Source organism: Pristiophorus japonicus, chromosome 5, assembly GCF_044704955.1.
Source record: "Pristiophorus japonicus isolate sPriJap1 chromosome 5, sPriJap1.hap1, whole genome shotgun sequence".
Lineage (NCBI taxonomy): Eukaryota > Metazoa > Chordata > Chondrichthyes > Pristiophoridae > Pristiophorus > Pristiophorus japonicus.
In genome coordinates, this window is record NC_091981.1 from 153063087 (window position 1) to 153081556 (window position 18470).

The following is an 18470-nucleotide window of genomic DNA, read 5'->3' on the forward strand; positions in this document are numbered from 1 at the left end:
CTGGAGCTACTGCACATGCGCGCCCACTGTAGCGCGCCTGTGGAAAGGTCCCGGCACTGTTTTCAGCGCAGGGACCTGGCTCCACCCCCCACAGCTTGTGCTGCGCAGCTCCAAGCTCCAAAGGACCTGCAGGGAGCCGGAGAATCTGTAAGTATTTTTTTGGCGCACTTTCGAGCACGAAAAACGGGCGTCCAGGTCGGGGCTGTGCAGTTAGGCGCGGCCCGAAACTTGGGCCCTTAAAGAGGCCAATCACGATTATGACGCAAACTTGTGCAAATTCATGCAGAGATGCAGAGAATGAAACATCAAACTAATCTCGATAAGTTCGAATATAAGAGCTCCCAAATGAAATACATGGGACACAAAAGGCCCAAATTTGGCCCACCCGTTTTTTCGGCGCACTCACGTGAGAGGTGCCGACTTCCTACGATCCAAACGGCGCCAGAAAGATGTCCCCGGATTCTGGTCCCTCTGCCGACTCTCCCCGGGCTTGGCGCGGCGTGGTGAGTCCGTTGGGGGGTGGTGCTAGGGCCCTGCACCAAAGAGTGCCGACAGCTGTCCGCATGCGTGCCTGCAGCATGGGTCCCGATGCATCCCGCCCCTATCCCTGGCCGAGTGGCCTGCTACACAGGCCGGCCGCTGCCTTCCCGCGCTGAGAGCTACAAGAAACAGGTTGGTGCGGGGAGATTTTTGATCGGGGGCGGGGGGAAAGAGTTTTGATCGGTGGGGGGGGGGGGGGGGAAGGAGGAGAGTTTTGATCCGGGGGGGGAGGCGGGGAGAAAGAGTGGAGCGTTTTGATTGCGGGGAGGGTGTGATAATTGTTTCGCCAGTAATTTTAATGAGCTCTCAAGACTTTCCTTAGCTCTGTTGATGAAAATACTTTCCTACGAGTAGGAGGTACTTCTATTTTTTATTTGGATATTTTGAAAAAATTATGTAAATATGTTTTGTCTCTTTACTTTTTTATTTTTGTAGTTTAAGCTTCCATGAATGCTTCTGTTGTATAGTAAATTAACTTTGCGAAGTTTGTCAGTCCTGTATAGCTGTTCGATCCTATTCATTAAGTACCTACCTGCGCTGATTTCTTAACTCTTCTCAAAGGTTTTCTGTGCGGCCACAAGTGGCCACATACGCTGGATTAAGTTAGTTTGGAGCAACTATTAAATGTCCAAACTGGCTTAAATGGCCAAAACGGGCATAGGTGGTAACGCCCCCTTTTGGAAAAAAAACCCAAAACTAAAAAAAATCCTAACTAACTCACTTACACTGGTGCAAATTGAATGTGCAGAATGGGGATTTTTATGACACTCCAGAAAAATCAAGTTGCTCCAAAAAAAACAGAGCAATTCCTGGGCAAATTTGGGCCCATATTATCTAGTGATGGACTCAAAGCCGATCCAAACAAAGTGATTGCAATCAACGAAATGCAAACACCGCGGGATATCGTAGGTGTACAATGATTTGTTGGTATGACAAAGTGCCTCGCAAAATTCTTGCCAGATCTTTCAGACCTCAGCAAGCCTCTGCGAGGGCTTACTCATAAAGACACGGTCTGGAAATGGACTGAAGAACAAGACAAAGCGTTTGAAGCTATCAAACAACGCGTGACAGATTCTTCGGTGCTCTGGTACTTTGACCACAAACTTGCAAGGAGATGCATCGAGCAAGGGTCTTGGGTTCGCCCTTTTGCAACAGGAACAACCAATCGCATACGCGAGCCGAGCGCTCACACCAGCAGAAACGCAATACTCTCAAATCAAAAGGAGCTGTTCGCTCAAGTCTTCGGAATGGAACAAAACCATCAATATGTATACGGTCGCAAGATCACGCTATGGACAGACCATAAGCCTTTGGTTGCCATATGACGCAAGTCGTTATCTGCAGCACCCAAGCGGCTACAACGTCTGCTCATTCGGCTCAACCAATATGACGTCAAAATAAAGTATCAACCAGGAAAATAAATGTACCTAGCAGACACCCTCTCGCGACATACCTCGAAAACGTGGAGAGATCACTAACTGAAATTGCAGTGGAATGCATCCAGATGGTGGACTTGCTCCCACTCTCCAAACAAGGACTGACTAACATACAATGCGTAACTGCAAGCGACTCTACACTACAACTGGTCATACAACAAATCACAACGGGATGGCCAGAAATGACACATGAATGCCCGTTTGAAATGTATGCATGCTTCAAAGTTCATGACGAACTCACAACACAGAATGGCATAGTCTTCAAAGGTTATCGCTGTGTCATACCAAAAATCCTGAGATTCGACATTCGTCAGCGACTTCATGCTGCTCACACTGGCATCGAGAGCACTCTTCGACGTGCCAGAGAATCCGTTTACTGGCCAGGACTGAACAGTGACATGAAAGACTATGTTTCAAAGTGTGAAACATGCAACACCTATCAATCGAGCCAACCAAAAGAGCGATTGATAAGTCATGACCTCCCTCGGAGACCGTGGGAAAAGATTGATTGTGACATATTCACACTCAATGGCAAAGACTACTTATGCACAATGGACTACTACTCGGACTATTTCGAGATAGACAATCTGCACGGAAAGAAAGATGCCACTGTCATCATCAAGCACCTCAAGAAACACTTCTCTAACCACGGTATTGCAGACACAGTTCAATCCGACAACGTATCTCCCTTTAACTCACAACAATTCACAAACTTTGCCACAAAATATGGATTCAATCACACAAGCTCACTAGAATATCCACAAAGCAATGGAAAGGTTCAGAACACGGTTAAGCTCACAAAGTGTTTAATCAAGAAGACAAAGAAAGACTGCGATGACTTCTACATGAACCTTCTCATCTGGCGGAACACACCAACTGAAGGCCTTGATAGTTCTCCAGCACAATGCTTACTCGGTTGCCGCACAAAGACAAATGTCCCAATCGCAAACGAACTACTCAAACCAAGAATCGTACACGACGTCAACGTCAACAAAGAAAAGAACCATGCCAAACCAGCACACTACTCCAACAGAGGTCCAAAGCACTTCCTACACTGCAGGAAGGAGAAACAATGAGACTCAAACAAACGTGAGACAGCAAAGTGTGGCAAAAAGCTCAAGTTCAGAAACAAGTCGGCATTCGGTCACATCAGGTCATTACAAAAGATGGCCGTGAGTATTGCCGAAATAGGAAACATCTGAGAAAGAACGCTGAGACATTCATCGAAACTCCAGAGATCTCAGTGACACCCACACACGCTGCCAACACAGCCAACTAACACTCGAAACAGCATTTTAATGACAACACATGAAAATAGGGATATATCTATCGCCTGATATTTCCCATCAGAGCACTGATAAAGGGACTAAAGCGATCAGTGCATAGACCACTGAAACAACCAGTTTGAGACGAAGCAACCGAATCTGCACAATACCAAAATACCTAGAACGCTATGTATAGAAATAAGAAATTATGGATACTGGACACTTGGATAAAGAAACAATAAGCCAAGGTTTTTGTTGTTTGTTAAACTTGTAGTTGTTTACTATATGTATTCATAAGAAGTTAATTAACTGTTTATATTGAAGCTCACTTTAATTCACTTATGAAAGGAAAGGTGTAACGATAGAATGTATAGTGCCCTCTAGCTAGGAGGTATAGCACCCTCGATCTGTATGGAGAAACCTTGCATCTGTACGAGGATCACCATTTTAACTGCACATTGCTGACTGAGCTCCAGAATAAAGAGAGTTAAATTGATCTTAAGATTTGTTCAAGAGACAATAAATACAGTTGGGGGCGAACTGGGTGTACTCCGGAGGTATGCCTCCAACTGCATATTTAGGGCCATTAATAACGAATGCCATTAAGCTCGTCGTTATTATATTAGCAAATTCTGAGCAAAGTTAAACATCATAAATAATGGCCTAAATATATTTATTATTGTTTACTCTGTTTGGTGACTCCGGTCGTTATCATAAATCCACACAGGTGCATTGCTCTTAAAAAAAAATCATTTTTTATTAAATGTAGGATAAATAGCTGCCATCTTTATGTTGCCCAGATGACCCTTACACTTCCAGGGAAAATAAGCAATCTCACTTTTTGCTATACATTATTAATCACTACAGAATGGCCTTCACTTATCTAAAGCACCTCAAAAGTGATATTGAAAATTTCATTAACTTTTCATCTTTACTCATGTAATCTCGATCTCCAACCTAATTTAGTCCAATGATTTCTTTTTTCCATGCTGCAGGAAGCGTTAATGAGAAATGCTTTCACTAACCAATTAAAGGTATTTTCATTTAAAAAGCCACTGCATACAGAACTAAGTGTGACAACAGTCTATTTGGAAATATGATAAAGAACACCCATTTCTTTATGGTTGTAGCACTTTTTAAAATGATGTCTGCTCTATTTAATAGGCAACATGGAATGGAAGGGACAGCAAACATTTTAGCTAAAATGTGCAAGGAGGATATCCCATGTGGAAAATAAAATGCAATTCTCCTTCACTTGAATAAAGATCTTTAATCTCTACAAAACTCTTTCAAGTATAAACCACTGAGTAATGATCCTTATTTGTCTTTAATTTCCTTCCACAGTAAACCCACCAGAGTGAGACAATTAACTAACTTAATTAGGCTAACTTAATTATGTGCTCTCTCAGGTCAATATGTAACACTACCTTGCTTAATACCAGTGCCTGTAAAGTTAATTTTCATTCTAATATCAAAGTCATCGGTCCAGAAATACAGGCATCCCTGGGTCCGTACGGAGTGTGTACGGACCCGGGAAGGTATCACAAAAGCCGGTTTTCAGCGCACAATGTGCATGTGCTGAAAAACGGCTTTTCCGATTGGTCAAGTTTCTGGCTTGACAGATCGCACACATCTCGGGAGCGAGGACATTTGCATGGGCAAGATTGCAGTATTTACCCATATCTTGCCCAGCAAATGTCCTGAAAACTCGTGCACCTGATAAAAGCAGGCAAATAGCCTACTTTTACAGGCATAAGAGTTTTAAAACACACAAAAACAAAATAAAATAAAACTTAAAAACACATATTATTGTTAATAACCCTCCCCACTACGGTAAGTTTGTTTTAAACCATAATTTAAAAAACTTTAAAAAAAACAGGAAGATATATATTTTTTATAAACATAAATACTTTAATTTAAATTAATGTTAAATGTTTTGGGTGTGGGGGGGGGGGGGGGTGTTTCTCAATCATAATAATGGGAGCTCCAACTTACAGAATTCTCATTATTATGAATGAGAAAGTACTTTACCTGATTGGCTGCCCAGAGCCATGTGACTGCAGCTCCAGCTCTGCGGACGTCCTGATGTGCATGCGCTCCAACGCGCGGTCAGTGGAAGCCTCAGGACCGGGATCGTTCATGGGCGCAGCAGGTTCTGGTAAGTACGCATCTCTTTTTCCTTTTTTAGCTGATCGCCTGTGGGAAGCAGGTGACCGGGATCTCTAGGCCATCAAGTCATGTCTTAAATAGGTAGCCAAGGCTAAATGATGATACAATGCATCACTTGTATGTGGCTCTGCACAAAGCACAACTCTGGAAACAATGTGGATTACTATATATCAAAAATATAAGGCAAATGGAATTAAGTCCTACCCACTTTCAAAAACAAATGATACTAGAAGCAAAAAGAAAACCTCCCCTTGTCATGTGAATGCATTTTTGCAGCTGAGTGTTTGAAGCAACATCAGTTTTTATTGAACTGAATGATAATGTCAGCTGCCACTTGTGGCTACAAGTCAATTAATGTTAAATGTTTTGGGTGTTGGGGGGGGGGGGGGTGTTTCTCAATCATAATAATGGGAGCTCCAACTTATCAGTCTACACTTGTCAGTCTACCTAATCTAACTCAGTGCTGCACAAATGGTATAATAGACTCCTCTAGCCACTGTAAAATTAATAGAATGACCTTTTATACCTCTGGAGACGCTTGCCAATTTTTCTAATCCTCCTAAAGCTGCTTACTGAGTACTTTTGACTAATAGCACCTCCCGACCTAGGAGGGAACACCATTGGAGGAGCAGCGGGGATAAGAGGAGCCAGCCCAGCCCCAGCCACCACAGAGGGAAGCGCGAGCAGTCCAGAGAGTGCGACAAAGGTGAGGGCGGCAACTACATTCGATGTCACCGCGCGGCGTAAACCAGCAGCGGGTCCGTGGCCCAGGAGCGGTGCAGCATGGGCCAACAGCGAGGATGTGAGGCCGCAACTGTGCCCTATGAAACCCAGGGAGAGAGGTCCTGCGGAAAGGAGAAAGGAGGACAGTGTGTTTGTATGTTCTAGGCCCATACAGCGGAGCCTTGTCTCCCGTCGTCTTGGATCCCCTTGTCACTGGACCAAGACCTTGCTCCATTAAGCCCGTGTGGTAGCTGGTGTGCAACGGTCACCCCACGTTAAAAGAACTCACGCACAGGCATCTTCCACCCTTCAAAATGAAGTTTGGGACCTGGAACTTCAGGACTCTCATGGACAACTCCAACAGCGACAGACCAGAACGGCGTATTGCTATTGTTGCCCGGGAACTCAGACATTGCGACATTGACATCGCCGCCCTAAGCGAGACCCGGCAGGCAAGGGAAGGTCAGCTCAAGGAACAAGGTGCTGGTTACACCTTCTTCTGGTAAGAAGGTCGCTGCCTCCACAGGGTTGGTTTCGCCATAAAAACGAACTCGTTGGCCGTCTCAGAGACTCCCCTTGCGGGATAAACGAATGCCTCATGACTCTTCGTCTCACCCTAGCCCGGAACCAGTTGCTACGGTCGTCAGCGCATACGCCGCAACACTGGAAGCTACAGATGAGACCAAAGAGGAATTCTACTCCAGCCTCGAACAATCTCTATCCCGACTACCAACGAACGACAAGCTGATCCTCCTGGGCGACTTTAACACCAGAGTTGGAAAGGACACAGACCTCTGGGGATTGGCAGAGAGGGGGTAGGGAAATCCAACTCCAACGGTATCCTCCTCCTGATGAAATGCTTAGAACATGGCCTCGCCATAACCAACACCCTATTCCGTCAAAAAGACAAGTATAAGGCTTCATGGCAGCACCCTCGCTCCAAGCACTGGCATCTGCTAGACTACAACATCGTCTAAGCAAGGGACCACAAGGCTGTGCGCATCACCTGCGCCATGACAGGAGCTGACGAGTGCTGGACGGACCATCGCTTACTCCGCTCTGTCATCACCATCAACGTAGCCCCAAAACAGTAACAGCAACAGAAACAATGCCGCAGGAAAATCAACGCTGGAGCACTCCAGGACCCGGCTAAGAATGCACTATTCAGCCAGCGCTTCACTGCCGACCTTGCGACACCCGGAGATGCAGAATGTCCACAGCACCTGGTCTGCATTCAATGCTTCCATAATTAACACCTGCGAAGAGAAGCTAGATCACTCGACCAGGAAACACCAAGACTGGTTCGACGAGAATGACCACGAGATCCAGGAGTTAATAAGCCGCAAGGGCAAGGCATTCTTGGACTGGAAACAGCAATATAACTCGAGAGCAAGAAAGCAGCTCTACAGACGTCTGAAGGCCAAGGTCCAACAAAAAACTCGCGACCTAAAGAGATGGTGGGTGGAGAAAGTGCATAAGATCCAGCAACTAGCCGACAACCACGACATGCATGGATTCTTCAGCGCAGTCAAGACCACCTACAGCCCAAGCACCCCAGGTCCTACCCCGATGCTGGCCAAGAACGGAGAGGTACTTATCAAGGACAGAGAGCCTCCTCAACCGAGACTCTGTCTTCAACGTGAGTGTCCTCGACTCCATCCCACAACATGCTATCCACCACAATCTCAGCACAACCCCAGCTCGGCATGATGTAGAAAAGGCCATCCGTCAACTGAAAAACAACAAGGCCTCAGAAGCAGATGGAATTCCCGCCAAAACACTAAAATATGGTGGAGAAACACTTTTGGCGCGAATACACAACCTCATTTCTCTCATCTGGAAAGAGGAGAGCATGCCAGGGGATCTTAAGAGACGTGGTAATGTGACAATCTTCAAGAAAGGCAACAAGTCTGATTGCGGTAACTACAGGGAAAGTCATCGCAAGAATTCTCCTCAATCGCCTTCTCCCAGTGGCCGAAGAGCTCCTCCCAGAGTCGCAATGTGGATTCCGCCCACTAAAGGGCACAATAGACATGATCTTCACCACACGGAAAATCTAAGAGAAATGCAGGGAACAGCACCAACCCCTGTACATGGTCTTCTTTAACCTCACAAAGGCCTTTGACACTGTCAACCGTGAGGGATTTATGGAGCGTCCTCCTCAAATTCGGCTGCCCTCAAAAGTTTGTCAGCATCCTTCACCTGCTTCACGACGATATGCAAGCCTTTGAGAGAAGTGGTGGTGTGGTAGAGCTGGGTGTCATCAGCGTACATGTGGAAACTGACGCCGTGTTTTCGGATGATGTCGCCAAGCGGCAGCATGTAGATGAGAAATAGGAGGGGGCTAAGAATAGATCCTTGGGGGACACCAGAGGTAATGATGCGGGAATGGGAAGAGAAGCTATTGTAGGTGATTTTCTGGCTACGATTAGATAGATAAGAATGGAACCAGGCGAGTGCAGTCCTGCTCATGCTGAATGGTGGTGGTGAAGTGTTGGAGGAGGATGGAGTGGTCAACTGTGTAAAAAGCCTGCTGACAAGTCGAGAAGGATGAGGAAGGATAGTTTACCTTTGCAAATAGATTAACTGCAACTGATTTAATCTATTCCTTACTAGATATTTTAGTTATTGCTACTTAAAAGTTCTACTCCCTACCTTGGCCCGGATTTTGTGGTCAGCGGTGAAGTGACGCCACTCGAAAAAATCTGTCCACAAAGTTTTAATGGCTCTGTGGTGTCGATTTCCCCATTTCCAACGTGACTTTCCATCTGCCGCCATCAAAAGGGGATCTGTGGCATCTAGTAACAGTGAAGTCATCAAGCAGGTTCAGAAGCCAATCAGATTGAAGAATTCTGACAGACAGCAAACCAGGAAGTGAAAAGCAGGTTTTATCATGCACTCTTAAATCATTTTATAAAAAGCAAAATAAAGATTGGGACATACATAATGGATTACTATATAAGCTGAAATAGCATAAACAAACTTTTCAGCAGTAACTGAAGCCTCTAAAAACTCAGTTGCACCTCATTAACAAGGCTTAAATTTGTCAATGTTTTTTACAGCGAGAATAGTGCGTATAAAGTTGAACTTCACCTCAAATCATTGATTCAATGCTGATTGGATCTACAAAGATGGCAACAGCGCACCTTGTGGAGGAGCAGGGTATCACTGACAGCAACTTCCAGATTTCCATGTTTAATTGCGCACGTGCACTGCCAAAATTTTTGTTCCGTTTTACACAGCAATGACAGCGAACGCTGACAGTTTCGTTGTCATTACAACCGCAAATTCCAGGCCATTATGTATTTTTCTGTTCATGCTAAACTCAGAAAATAGTAAGTGAGAAAAATCCAACTTACATTATAATCAATTTCATAAAAGCAATTTATTATAATCAATTACGAAGTACATGAAACACAAGACACACACTTGTAACATTGCAATCCGAAGAAAAAAGCTTGTTAAAATGTCTATCAAGCTCCATCAGTTTCAGAAGAGCCTGTAGAATGGGACAAAATGTTTGCGTGTTTAGCTTCATGCAGGTTTGTTTCATCAGTTTTGTTGAAAAGTGTTAAGGCAATTAAATTCAACCAAAACCGTTAAAAGAAGTTTCTGTAAAAATGCACGGCTTCAGTCCTTTGTAAGAATATACCTTCTAAGGCACTATCCAAGATAAAAATAGATATATTTAGCCCAAGGAGACAAATTGGGTCTCAATGAATTGGGAACAAAATGTTAACCCGACTCTTCTAACAACTGTTTTTGTGAAATCATGTGTTATGCTGTTGATAGATTTGAGCTTGAAGTAAAATTGGATAAACGAGCAAGGCAAAAGACAAAATTGGACAAGGGCAGTAATAGGAGGGGATTTCAACTAAGAAAGAAAGATTTGCATTTATATAGCGCCTTTCACGACCACCGGATGTCTCAAAGCACTTTAGAGCCAATGAAGTACTTTTGGAGTGTAGTCACTGTTATATTAACTAATTCATGTGAAAAGTATAGAGGGTGCAGAATTCTTAAAATGCATTCAGAAGAACTTTTTTAGCCAGTACTTAGCAAGCCCATCAAGAGAGGGGGGCGGTTCTGGACTTAGTTTTAGGGAATGAAGCTGGGCAGGTGAAAGGGGTATCAGGGAGAGCATTTTGGTGGTAGTGATCATAATTCAGTTAGATTTAGGGTAGTTATGGAAAAAGACAAAGATGGCCCAGAAATAAAAGTTTTCAATTGGGAAAAAGCCAATTTTGCTAAGCTGAGGTGTGATTTAGCCAAAGTGGACTCGAAACAGCTACTTGAAGGTAAATCAGTGTCAGAGCAGTGGGAGGCATTCAAGGAGGAGATAGTGAGGCTTCAGAGCAAGTATGTTCCTTTAAAGAGAGAGGAAGGGAGCCAAAAATAGGCAGAGGTTATCTGAAATTGTTGAACTCGATGTTGAGTCCAGAAGGCTATAAAGTGCCTAAACGAAAGATGAGGTGCTGTTCCTCGAGCTTGCGTTGAGCTGCATTGGAACATTGGGAAAACCCAACTTTGGGAAAACTCAAAGATGTTTCATAAATACATTAAGAGCAAGAGGATAACTAAGGAAAGAGTAGGGCCTATTTGAGACCATAAAGGTAACCTGTGTGTGGAGGCGGAAGTGGATTCTTAATGAATACTTTGCGTCTGTTTTCACAAAAGAGAGGGATGATGCAGACATTGCAATCAGGGAGGAAGAGTGTGAAATATTAGATGAAAGAAACATAGAGAGAGAGGAAGTATTAAGGGCTCAGCAGCTTTGAAAGTGGTTAAATCCCCAGGCCCGGATGAAATGCATCCTCGGCTGTTAAGAGAAGCAAGAGAGGAAATAGCAGAGGTTCTGACCATCATTTTCCAATCCTCTCTGGCTACAGCTGTGGTGTCGGAGGACTGGAGGACTGCTAACGTTGTACCATTGTTTAAAAAGGCATAATTATAAGCTAGTCAGCCTAACCTCAGTGGTGGGAAAATTACTATAAAAAAATTCTGAGGGACAGGATAAATCTTCATTTAGAAAGACACGGATTCATCAAGGACAGTCAGCATAGATTTGTTAAGGGAAGGTCGTGTCTGACTAACGTGGTTGAATTTTTTGAGGAGGTAACAAGGAGGGTCGATGAGGGTAGTGTATTTGATATAGTGTATATGGATTTTAGCAAGGCTTTTGATTCAAGGTAAAGTGGCAAATTGGATCCAAAATTGGCTCAGAGGCATGAAGCAAAGAGTAATGGCCGATGGGTGTTTTTGTGACTGGAAGGCTGTTTACAGTAGGGTTCTGCAGAGCTCAGCGCTGGGTCCTTTGCTTTTTGTGGTATACATCAATGATTTAGACTTGAAGGTAGTGGGTACGATTAAGAAGTTTGCAGGTGATACAAAAATTGTCCGAGTGGTTGATAATGAAGAAGAAAGCTATAGATTGCCGGAAGATATTAATGGACTGGTCAGGTGGAAGAACAGTGGCAAATGGAATTCAATCCAGAGAAGTGTGAGGTAATGCATTTGGGGAGGACTAACAAGGCAAGGGAATACACAACAAATGGTAGGATACTGAGAAATGTAAAGGAACAGAGGGACCTTGGAGTGAATGTCCACAGATCCCTGAAGGTAGCAAGTCAGGTAGATAAGGCGGTTAAGAAGGCATACGGATACTTGCCTTCATTAGCCAAGGCATAGAATATAAGAGCAGGGAGGTTATGCTTGAACTGTATAAAACACTAGTTATGCCACAGTTAGAGTACTGCATGCAGTTGTGGTCACCACATAACATGAAAGATGTGATTGCACTAGAGAGGGTACAGAGGAGATTTACGAGGATGTTGCCTGGACTGGAGAATTTTAGCTATGAGGAAAGATTGGTAGGCTGGGGTTGTTTTCTTTAGAACAGAGGAGGCAGAAGGGAGATTTAATTGAAGTGTTTAATAAAATTATGAGGGGCTGAGGTAGAGTGGATAAGAATGACCTATTTCCCTTTGCAGAGGGGTCAATAACCAGGGGGCATAGATTTAAAGGAATTTGTAGGAGATTTAGAGGGGTTTTGAGGAGAAATATTTTCATCCAGAGTGTGGTGGGGGTCTGGAACGCACTGCCTGAAAGGCTGGTAGAGGCAGAAACCCTCAGCACATTTAAAAAGTACTTGGATTTGCACTTGAAGTGCCGCAACCTACAAGGCTATGATCCAAGAGCTGGAAAGTGGAATTAGGTTGGACAGCTCTTTGTCAGTCAGCACGGACATGATGGGCCGAATGTCCTCCTTCTGTGCTGTAAATTTTTAGGATTCTATGATTGCATGAAAAAATAAAAGGTGCTCTGGACAGCTTCAATATTGAATATTCATGTAGAATTCTAATATACGAAGAAATATACAATAATCCAGCAAACAATGCCCATAAACAAAATTAATCAAGTTGTATCCATTTCATGATTTTAAATCCATAATTCCTAAAATAATTAATTATAATACTCACTGCTTTGAACATTGCAGAAGTCGTTGGACTGCAATGCTGCAGATAAGGTGCTGTAGATCAAAATCAAACCACCACAGCACAAATAGCAGCAAGATGCTAGATAAATCTGGATTAGTTGGTGTACTGATTTTACTTTTGAAGTAAATTAAGATAAAGGGTACATGCAAATTAAAATCAACAACACAATGTAAGATTCTACTTTCTTCACTGTATTATTCTAAATGAAAATTCTGGAATAGCGTCGACCAAACAAACAACTACCCCTGTACCAACATATTTGAGATAATTCAAATCGTCAAATTCTGAGAAAAAAAAACTATGGAAAACTGGTAAAAGACAACCATGCAGGTAAGGCATATCAGAAAAGGAACTGAGAGAATAAAGTATTTTATTTAGCTTTTAGGGAAAGGATATATTGAATCCTATAGTAATCAGAAGTTTTATCAGAAGACTATTTTCAAAATAGTGAAGAAGCCCAAATAGCTTTCTCAAAGAGCTGTGTGAGATTGTTGGAAAGGTATACTCCAAATAAAATCTGAAGCTCAGAAGAATGGAGGAGACAGGGCAAATTGAACAGAATATTAAAAATGGGAAGGTTGCAGACAAGTGGGGAAAGACAAGAGGCAGGTGGGAAAGGCTCTTCATTTGAGCTTAGGGGTGTTGCTCTTTCTGAGACTGCACTGGTTGAGGACTATGACTGGCTTTTATTCTTAAGAATGCTACCAGCTCCAGAGGATCCTGTACCTCCTGAGCCATCCATTTCTTCATTGTTTAATATTTCAATACAAGGTCACTAATTCACAGAAAAAATTATGGAATTGTGGAATTTGACCTTCAAAATACTGGTTAAAAATTACTGAATCCTATGTAATAAAAATGATATTTGGCTCTGTAAAACAGTGGTTGTGCTAATTATTGTACATTATAGTTCACCTGCTAAACAGCACCACTCTGTGGCTGAAATTAAGTATATATGTATCACAGAATCATACCACTGCACGAAGAATACCACAGAAATATGCCAAAAATTGGATATTAAGGAAAACTTTCTGCGCAGCCAAGCAAATTAGAGTAAGTCCTGGACATTTTACCTTGGTGTCAACCTTGGTAACATTCTAGCCTCTGAGTTAGAAGGCTGTGGATTTAAGTCCTACTCCATAGATCTGAGTACATAATATAGGCTGGCATTGTCAGTGCAACAGTGAGAAAGTGCTGCATTGTCTGAGGTGATGTCTTTTAGACGAAATGCGACCCACGGCCTTGTCTGCTTACTCAGCTGGAGTAAAATATCCCATGGCATTATTTGAAGAACAAGGGAGTTTTTCCGGTGTCTTGGCGAATGTTTAATCCTGAATTAGCAGCATCAAAATGGATTGCCTGGTTATTTATTTTACTGTTATTTGTGGGACCTTGCTGTACACAATTGGCTGCTGTTTTTGTCTTCATTATAATAGTGACCAAATTTAATAGGTACTTAATTGGTTTTGAAGACCTTTGGGATGTCCTGAGTATTTGAAAAGCAATATAAATAGCGCTATAGAGATGACAAAGTTTTCCAAAATGATACAGACATACAATACTCTAAATATGACTAAAAGTTCAGTTAAAATTTTAAGAGACTGGCAGCAGATTGATGCTTCTAAATGCTGAACCATGGAGCAGCAGAATGCGGATTCATGCCTATTATTCTTTACAAACATTTCCTTGTCTGTTTGCTCGCTGGCAGGTAAATTCCGAAGCTAAGCAATTGTGAGGTTCCACACAACTTTCCAGTGGATGATAACAGAATAGCACCAAACTAAAGATGGGGTGCATACAATATATATTTAAAAAAAATCAATTTTAGAAAAAGTTTCTTCAGAATAAGATGCCATTCTTTAGACAATGTGTTAAAGGAAGAAGTTGCTTCCAAAGCACTTTATAGTCAACTTTTGAAGTGTAGACACTGTTGTAATATAGGAAATGCGACATTCGATTTATGCACAGTAGGCGCCCACAAACAGTAATGTTAAAATGACAAGACAATCTGTCTTTAGGTGTTGGTTGAGGCATAAATATTTTTGAGGGAGAACTCACTTCCTCTTCTTCAAAATTGTGCCATATGATCTTTTACATCCACCTGAGAGCAGACGAGACCACGTTTTAACGTCTCATCCAAAAGATGGCACCTCCCACAATGCAACACTCCCTCAGTACTGTACTGAAGTGTCAGCATAAATTTTGTGTCTAAGTTTTTAGAATGGGACTTGAAACTACAACCTTCCGACTCAGAGCCAGTGTACAAAACTATCGATCTCAGATTTAAAATTATTAATTGAGCTAGCATCTACAGCTTTTTGTGGGTGAGTGTTCCACACTTCTACCACCTTGTGTTTGAAGAAGTGTTTCCTAACATTTCTCCTGAATGACCTGGCTCTGATTTTAAGGTTATGTCCACTTGTCCTTGATTCCCCCACAAGAGGAAAAAGTTTCTCTCTATCACCCCCAAAAATTCCTTTAAAAATCCTAAAAACCTCAATCATATCGCCCTGTAATCTTTTATAATTCCAGGGAATACAAGCCTAGTTTATGTAATTTCTCCTCATAATCTAACCATTGGAGCCCTGGTAACATTCTGGTGAAGCTGAGCTGCACTCTTTCCAAGGTCAATATATCCTTTCCAAGGTACAGTACCCAGAACGGTACACAGTACTCCAGATGTGATCTAACCAGGGTTTTGTATAGCTGTAGCATAACTCCCTCCCCTTATATTCTAGCACTCTAGATATAAAGGATAACATTCCATTTGCATTTTTGATTTTTTTTTACCTACTACATTTTAGTAATCTATGTACATGGTGAGTCCCTAAAACTTATGAACCTCCACTGTTCCTAGCTTTGCACCATTTAAAAAATACGAGATCTATCATTTTTTGGTCCAAAATGGATGACCTCCCATTTACCTGCATTGAAATCCATCTGCCACAATTTTTCCCATTCATTTAACTATCATTGTAATTTTTATAATTTTATGCTCCCGTCTACGCTACTTACTATGCCACCTATCTTTGTGTCAACAACAAATTTGGATATATGGCTTTCTATTGTGTTATCTAAGTCATTAATGAATATAGTGAATAGTTGAGGCCACAGGATATAGCATATTCTAGAAAAGCTATGTTTTTTGTAATTTTATGTGTATATTAACTTTAGTGTGTTTGAAAAGCACAAAATAGTATGTTTGCTTTAGTAAACCAACAGGTGAATTCATATAATAATTAAATATTTATTTTTGTCAACACAAAATTTTATCTGTGAAATTACAACATGTAATGTTTTGATTTTTTAAAAACTGATTAGGAATCACCACATATAATTTCTACAGCCAGGTTTTAAATATAAATGATCAAATCAGAGATCATTATTATTGATTATTTTACTGAAGTGCTAGCTTTCCTTTTTCCTCTACTAGCATCGATTGGCTACAGCTTCTTTCCTGAGTCTCAGGTCAAGGGAAAACAAATCAGAATTCAATCAATTTTGTAATTGTTTAAAAAAAACATCTATTACCACTCTTAAAGGACTGCCATGTCAGACCGACAATTATGCCCCCGGGTTCGGCCAGGCCGCCAAAAGACAGCCTGGCACCCCCTCTTGGGTGCCAAGCCGTTTGCCTGGCCGAAAGCCACCCTGGTGGCCCAGTGGACCGAAGTTTTAAAATCGCAAAGGCTCTCGCCCCTTTAAGTGAAGGGGAGAGCCGTGGTGAAAGGGTGGCGTGATGACGTCATCGCGACGGCCACTCAGCACCGCCCCAACTTCCGCCCCTCAGGTGTTGCCACCGCTACGTATCCGCCCCTCTCGTATAGTCACGACCCCCATTAAGGGTGTTGTGTAATGAGAGAGGATTAATTAGCAATTTCGTTGTGCGAGGCCCCTTGGGGAAGAGTGACCATAATATGGTGGAATTCTACATCAGTATGGAGAATGAAACAGTTAATTCAGAGACCATGGTCCAGAACTTAAAGAAGGGTAACTCTGAAGGTATGAGGCGTGAATTGGTTAGGATACATTGGCGAATGATACTTAAGGGGTTGACAGTGGATGGGCAATGGCAGACATTTAGTGACCGCATGGATACAACAATTGTATATCCCTGTCTGGCGTAAAAATAAAAAAGGGAAGGTGGCTCAACTGTGACTATCAAGGGAAGTCAGGGATAGTATTAAAGCCAAGGAAGTGGCATACAAATTGGCCAGAAATAGCAACGAACCCGGGGACTGGGAGAAATTTAGAACTCAGCAGAGGACAAAGGGTTTGATAAGGGCAGGGAAAATAGAGTACCAGAGGAAGCTTGCAGGGAACATTAAAACGGACTGCAAAAGCTTCTATAGATATGTAAAGAGAAAAAGGTTATAAAGACAAACGTAGGTCCCCTGCAGTCAGAATCAGGGGAAGTCATAACGGGGAACAAAGAAATGGCAGACCAATTGAACAAGTACTTTGGTTCTGTATTCACTAAGGAGGACACAAACAACCTTCCGGATATAAAAGGGGTCAGAGGGTCTAGTAAGGAGGAGGAACTGAGGGAAATCCTTATTAGTCGGGAAATTGTGTTGGGGAAATTGATGGGATTAAAGGCCGATAAATCCCCAGGGCCTGATGGTCTGCATCCCAGAGTACTTAAGGAGGTGGCCTTGGAAATAGCGGATGCATTGACAGTCATTTTCCAACATTCCATAGACTCTGGATCAGTTCCTATGGAGTGGAGGGTAGCCAATGTAACCCCACTTTTTAAAAAAGAAGGGAGAGAGAAAACAGGGAATTATAGACCGGTCAGCCTGACATCGGTAGTGGGTAAAATGATGGAATCAATTATTAAGTATTTCATAGCAGCGCATTTGGAAAGAGGTGACATGATAGGTCCAAGTCAGCATGGATTTGTGAAAGGGAAATCATGCTTGACAAATCTTCTGGAATTTTTTTGAGGATGTTTCCAGTAGAGTGGACAAGGGAGAACCAGTTGATGTGGTGTATTTGGACTTTCAGAAAGCTTTCGACAAGGTCCCACACAAGAGATTATTGTGCAAAGTTAAAGCACATGGTATTGGGGGTAGTGTGCTGATGTGGATTGAGAACTGGTTGGCAGACAGGAAGCAAAGAGTAGGAGTAAATGGGTACTTTTCAGAATGGCAGGCAGTGACTAGTGGGGTACCGCAAGGTTCTGTGCTGGGGCTCCAGCTGTTTACATTGTACATTAATGATTTAGACGAGGGGATTAAATGTAGTATCTCCAAATTTGCAGATGACACTAAGTTGGGTGGCAGTGTGAGCTGCGAGGAGGATGCTATGAGGCTACAGAGTGACTTGGATAGGTTAGGTGAGTGGGCAAATGCATGGCAGATGAAGTATAATGTGGATAAATGTGAGGTTATTCACTTTGGTGGTAAAAACAGAGAGATAGACTATTACCTGAATGGTGACAGATTAGGAAAAGGGGAGATGCAACGAGACCTGGGTGTCATGGTACATCAGTCATTGAAGGGTGGCATGTAGGTACAGCAGGCGGTTAAGAAAGCAAATGGCATGTTGGCCTTCATAGCGAGGGGATTTGAGTACATGGGCAGGGAGGTGTTACTACAGTTGTATAGGGCCTTGGTGAGGCCACACCTGGAGTATTGTGTACAGTTTTGGTCTCCTAACTTGAGGAAGGACATTCTTGCTATTGAGGGAGTGCAGCGAAGGTTCACCAGACTGATTCCCGGGATGGCGGGACTGACATATCAAGAAAGACTGGATCAACTGGGCTTGTGTTCACTGGAGTTCAGAAGAATTAGAGGGGATCTCATCGAAACATTTAAAATTCTGACGGGGTTCGACAG

The 18470-nt window shown here is 42.7% G+C and overlaps 1 protein-coding gene across 5 annotated transcripts in view; it reads right to left on the reverse strand.

Moving 5' to 3' along the window:
* Positions 1–18470, reverse strand: part of phf14 (PHD finger protein 14) — a 444962-nt gene that overhangs the window by 49916 nt on the left and 376576 nt on the right. Inside the window, exons 18-19 of one of the 5 annotated variants that reach the window (XR_011593352.1) lie at positions 9227–9452; positions 8921–8985 (exon numbers count right to left, since the gene is read on the reverse strand). The exons of 2 other annotated variants lie outside the window; for them this stretch is intronic. Coding sequence is in view for 1 of the 3 variants with exons in the window: in XM_070881024.1 (XP_070737125.1) it covers positions 8971–8985 (15 nt within the window). In the remaining 2 variants the exon portion in view is untranslated. Of the gene's footprint in view, positions 1–8788; positions 8986–9226; positions 9453–18470 lie in introns of those variants that run through there. 2 more of the 5 variants (XR_011593351.1, XM_070881024.1) reach the window with 2 other exon arrangements.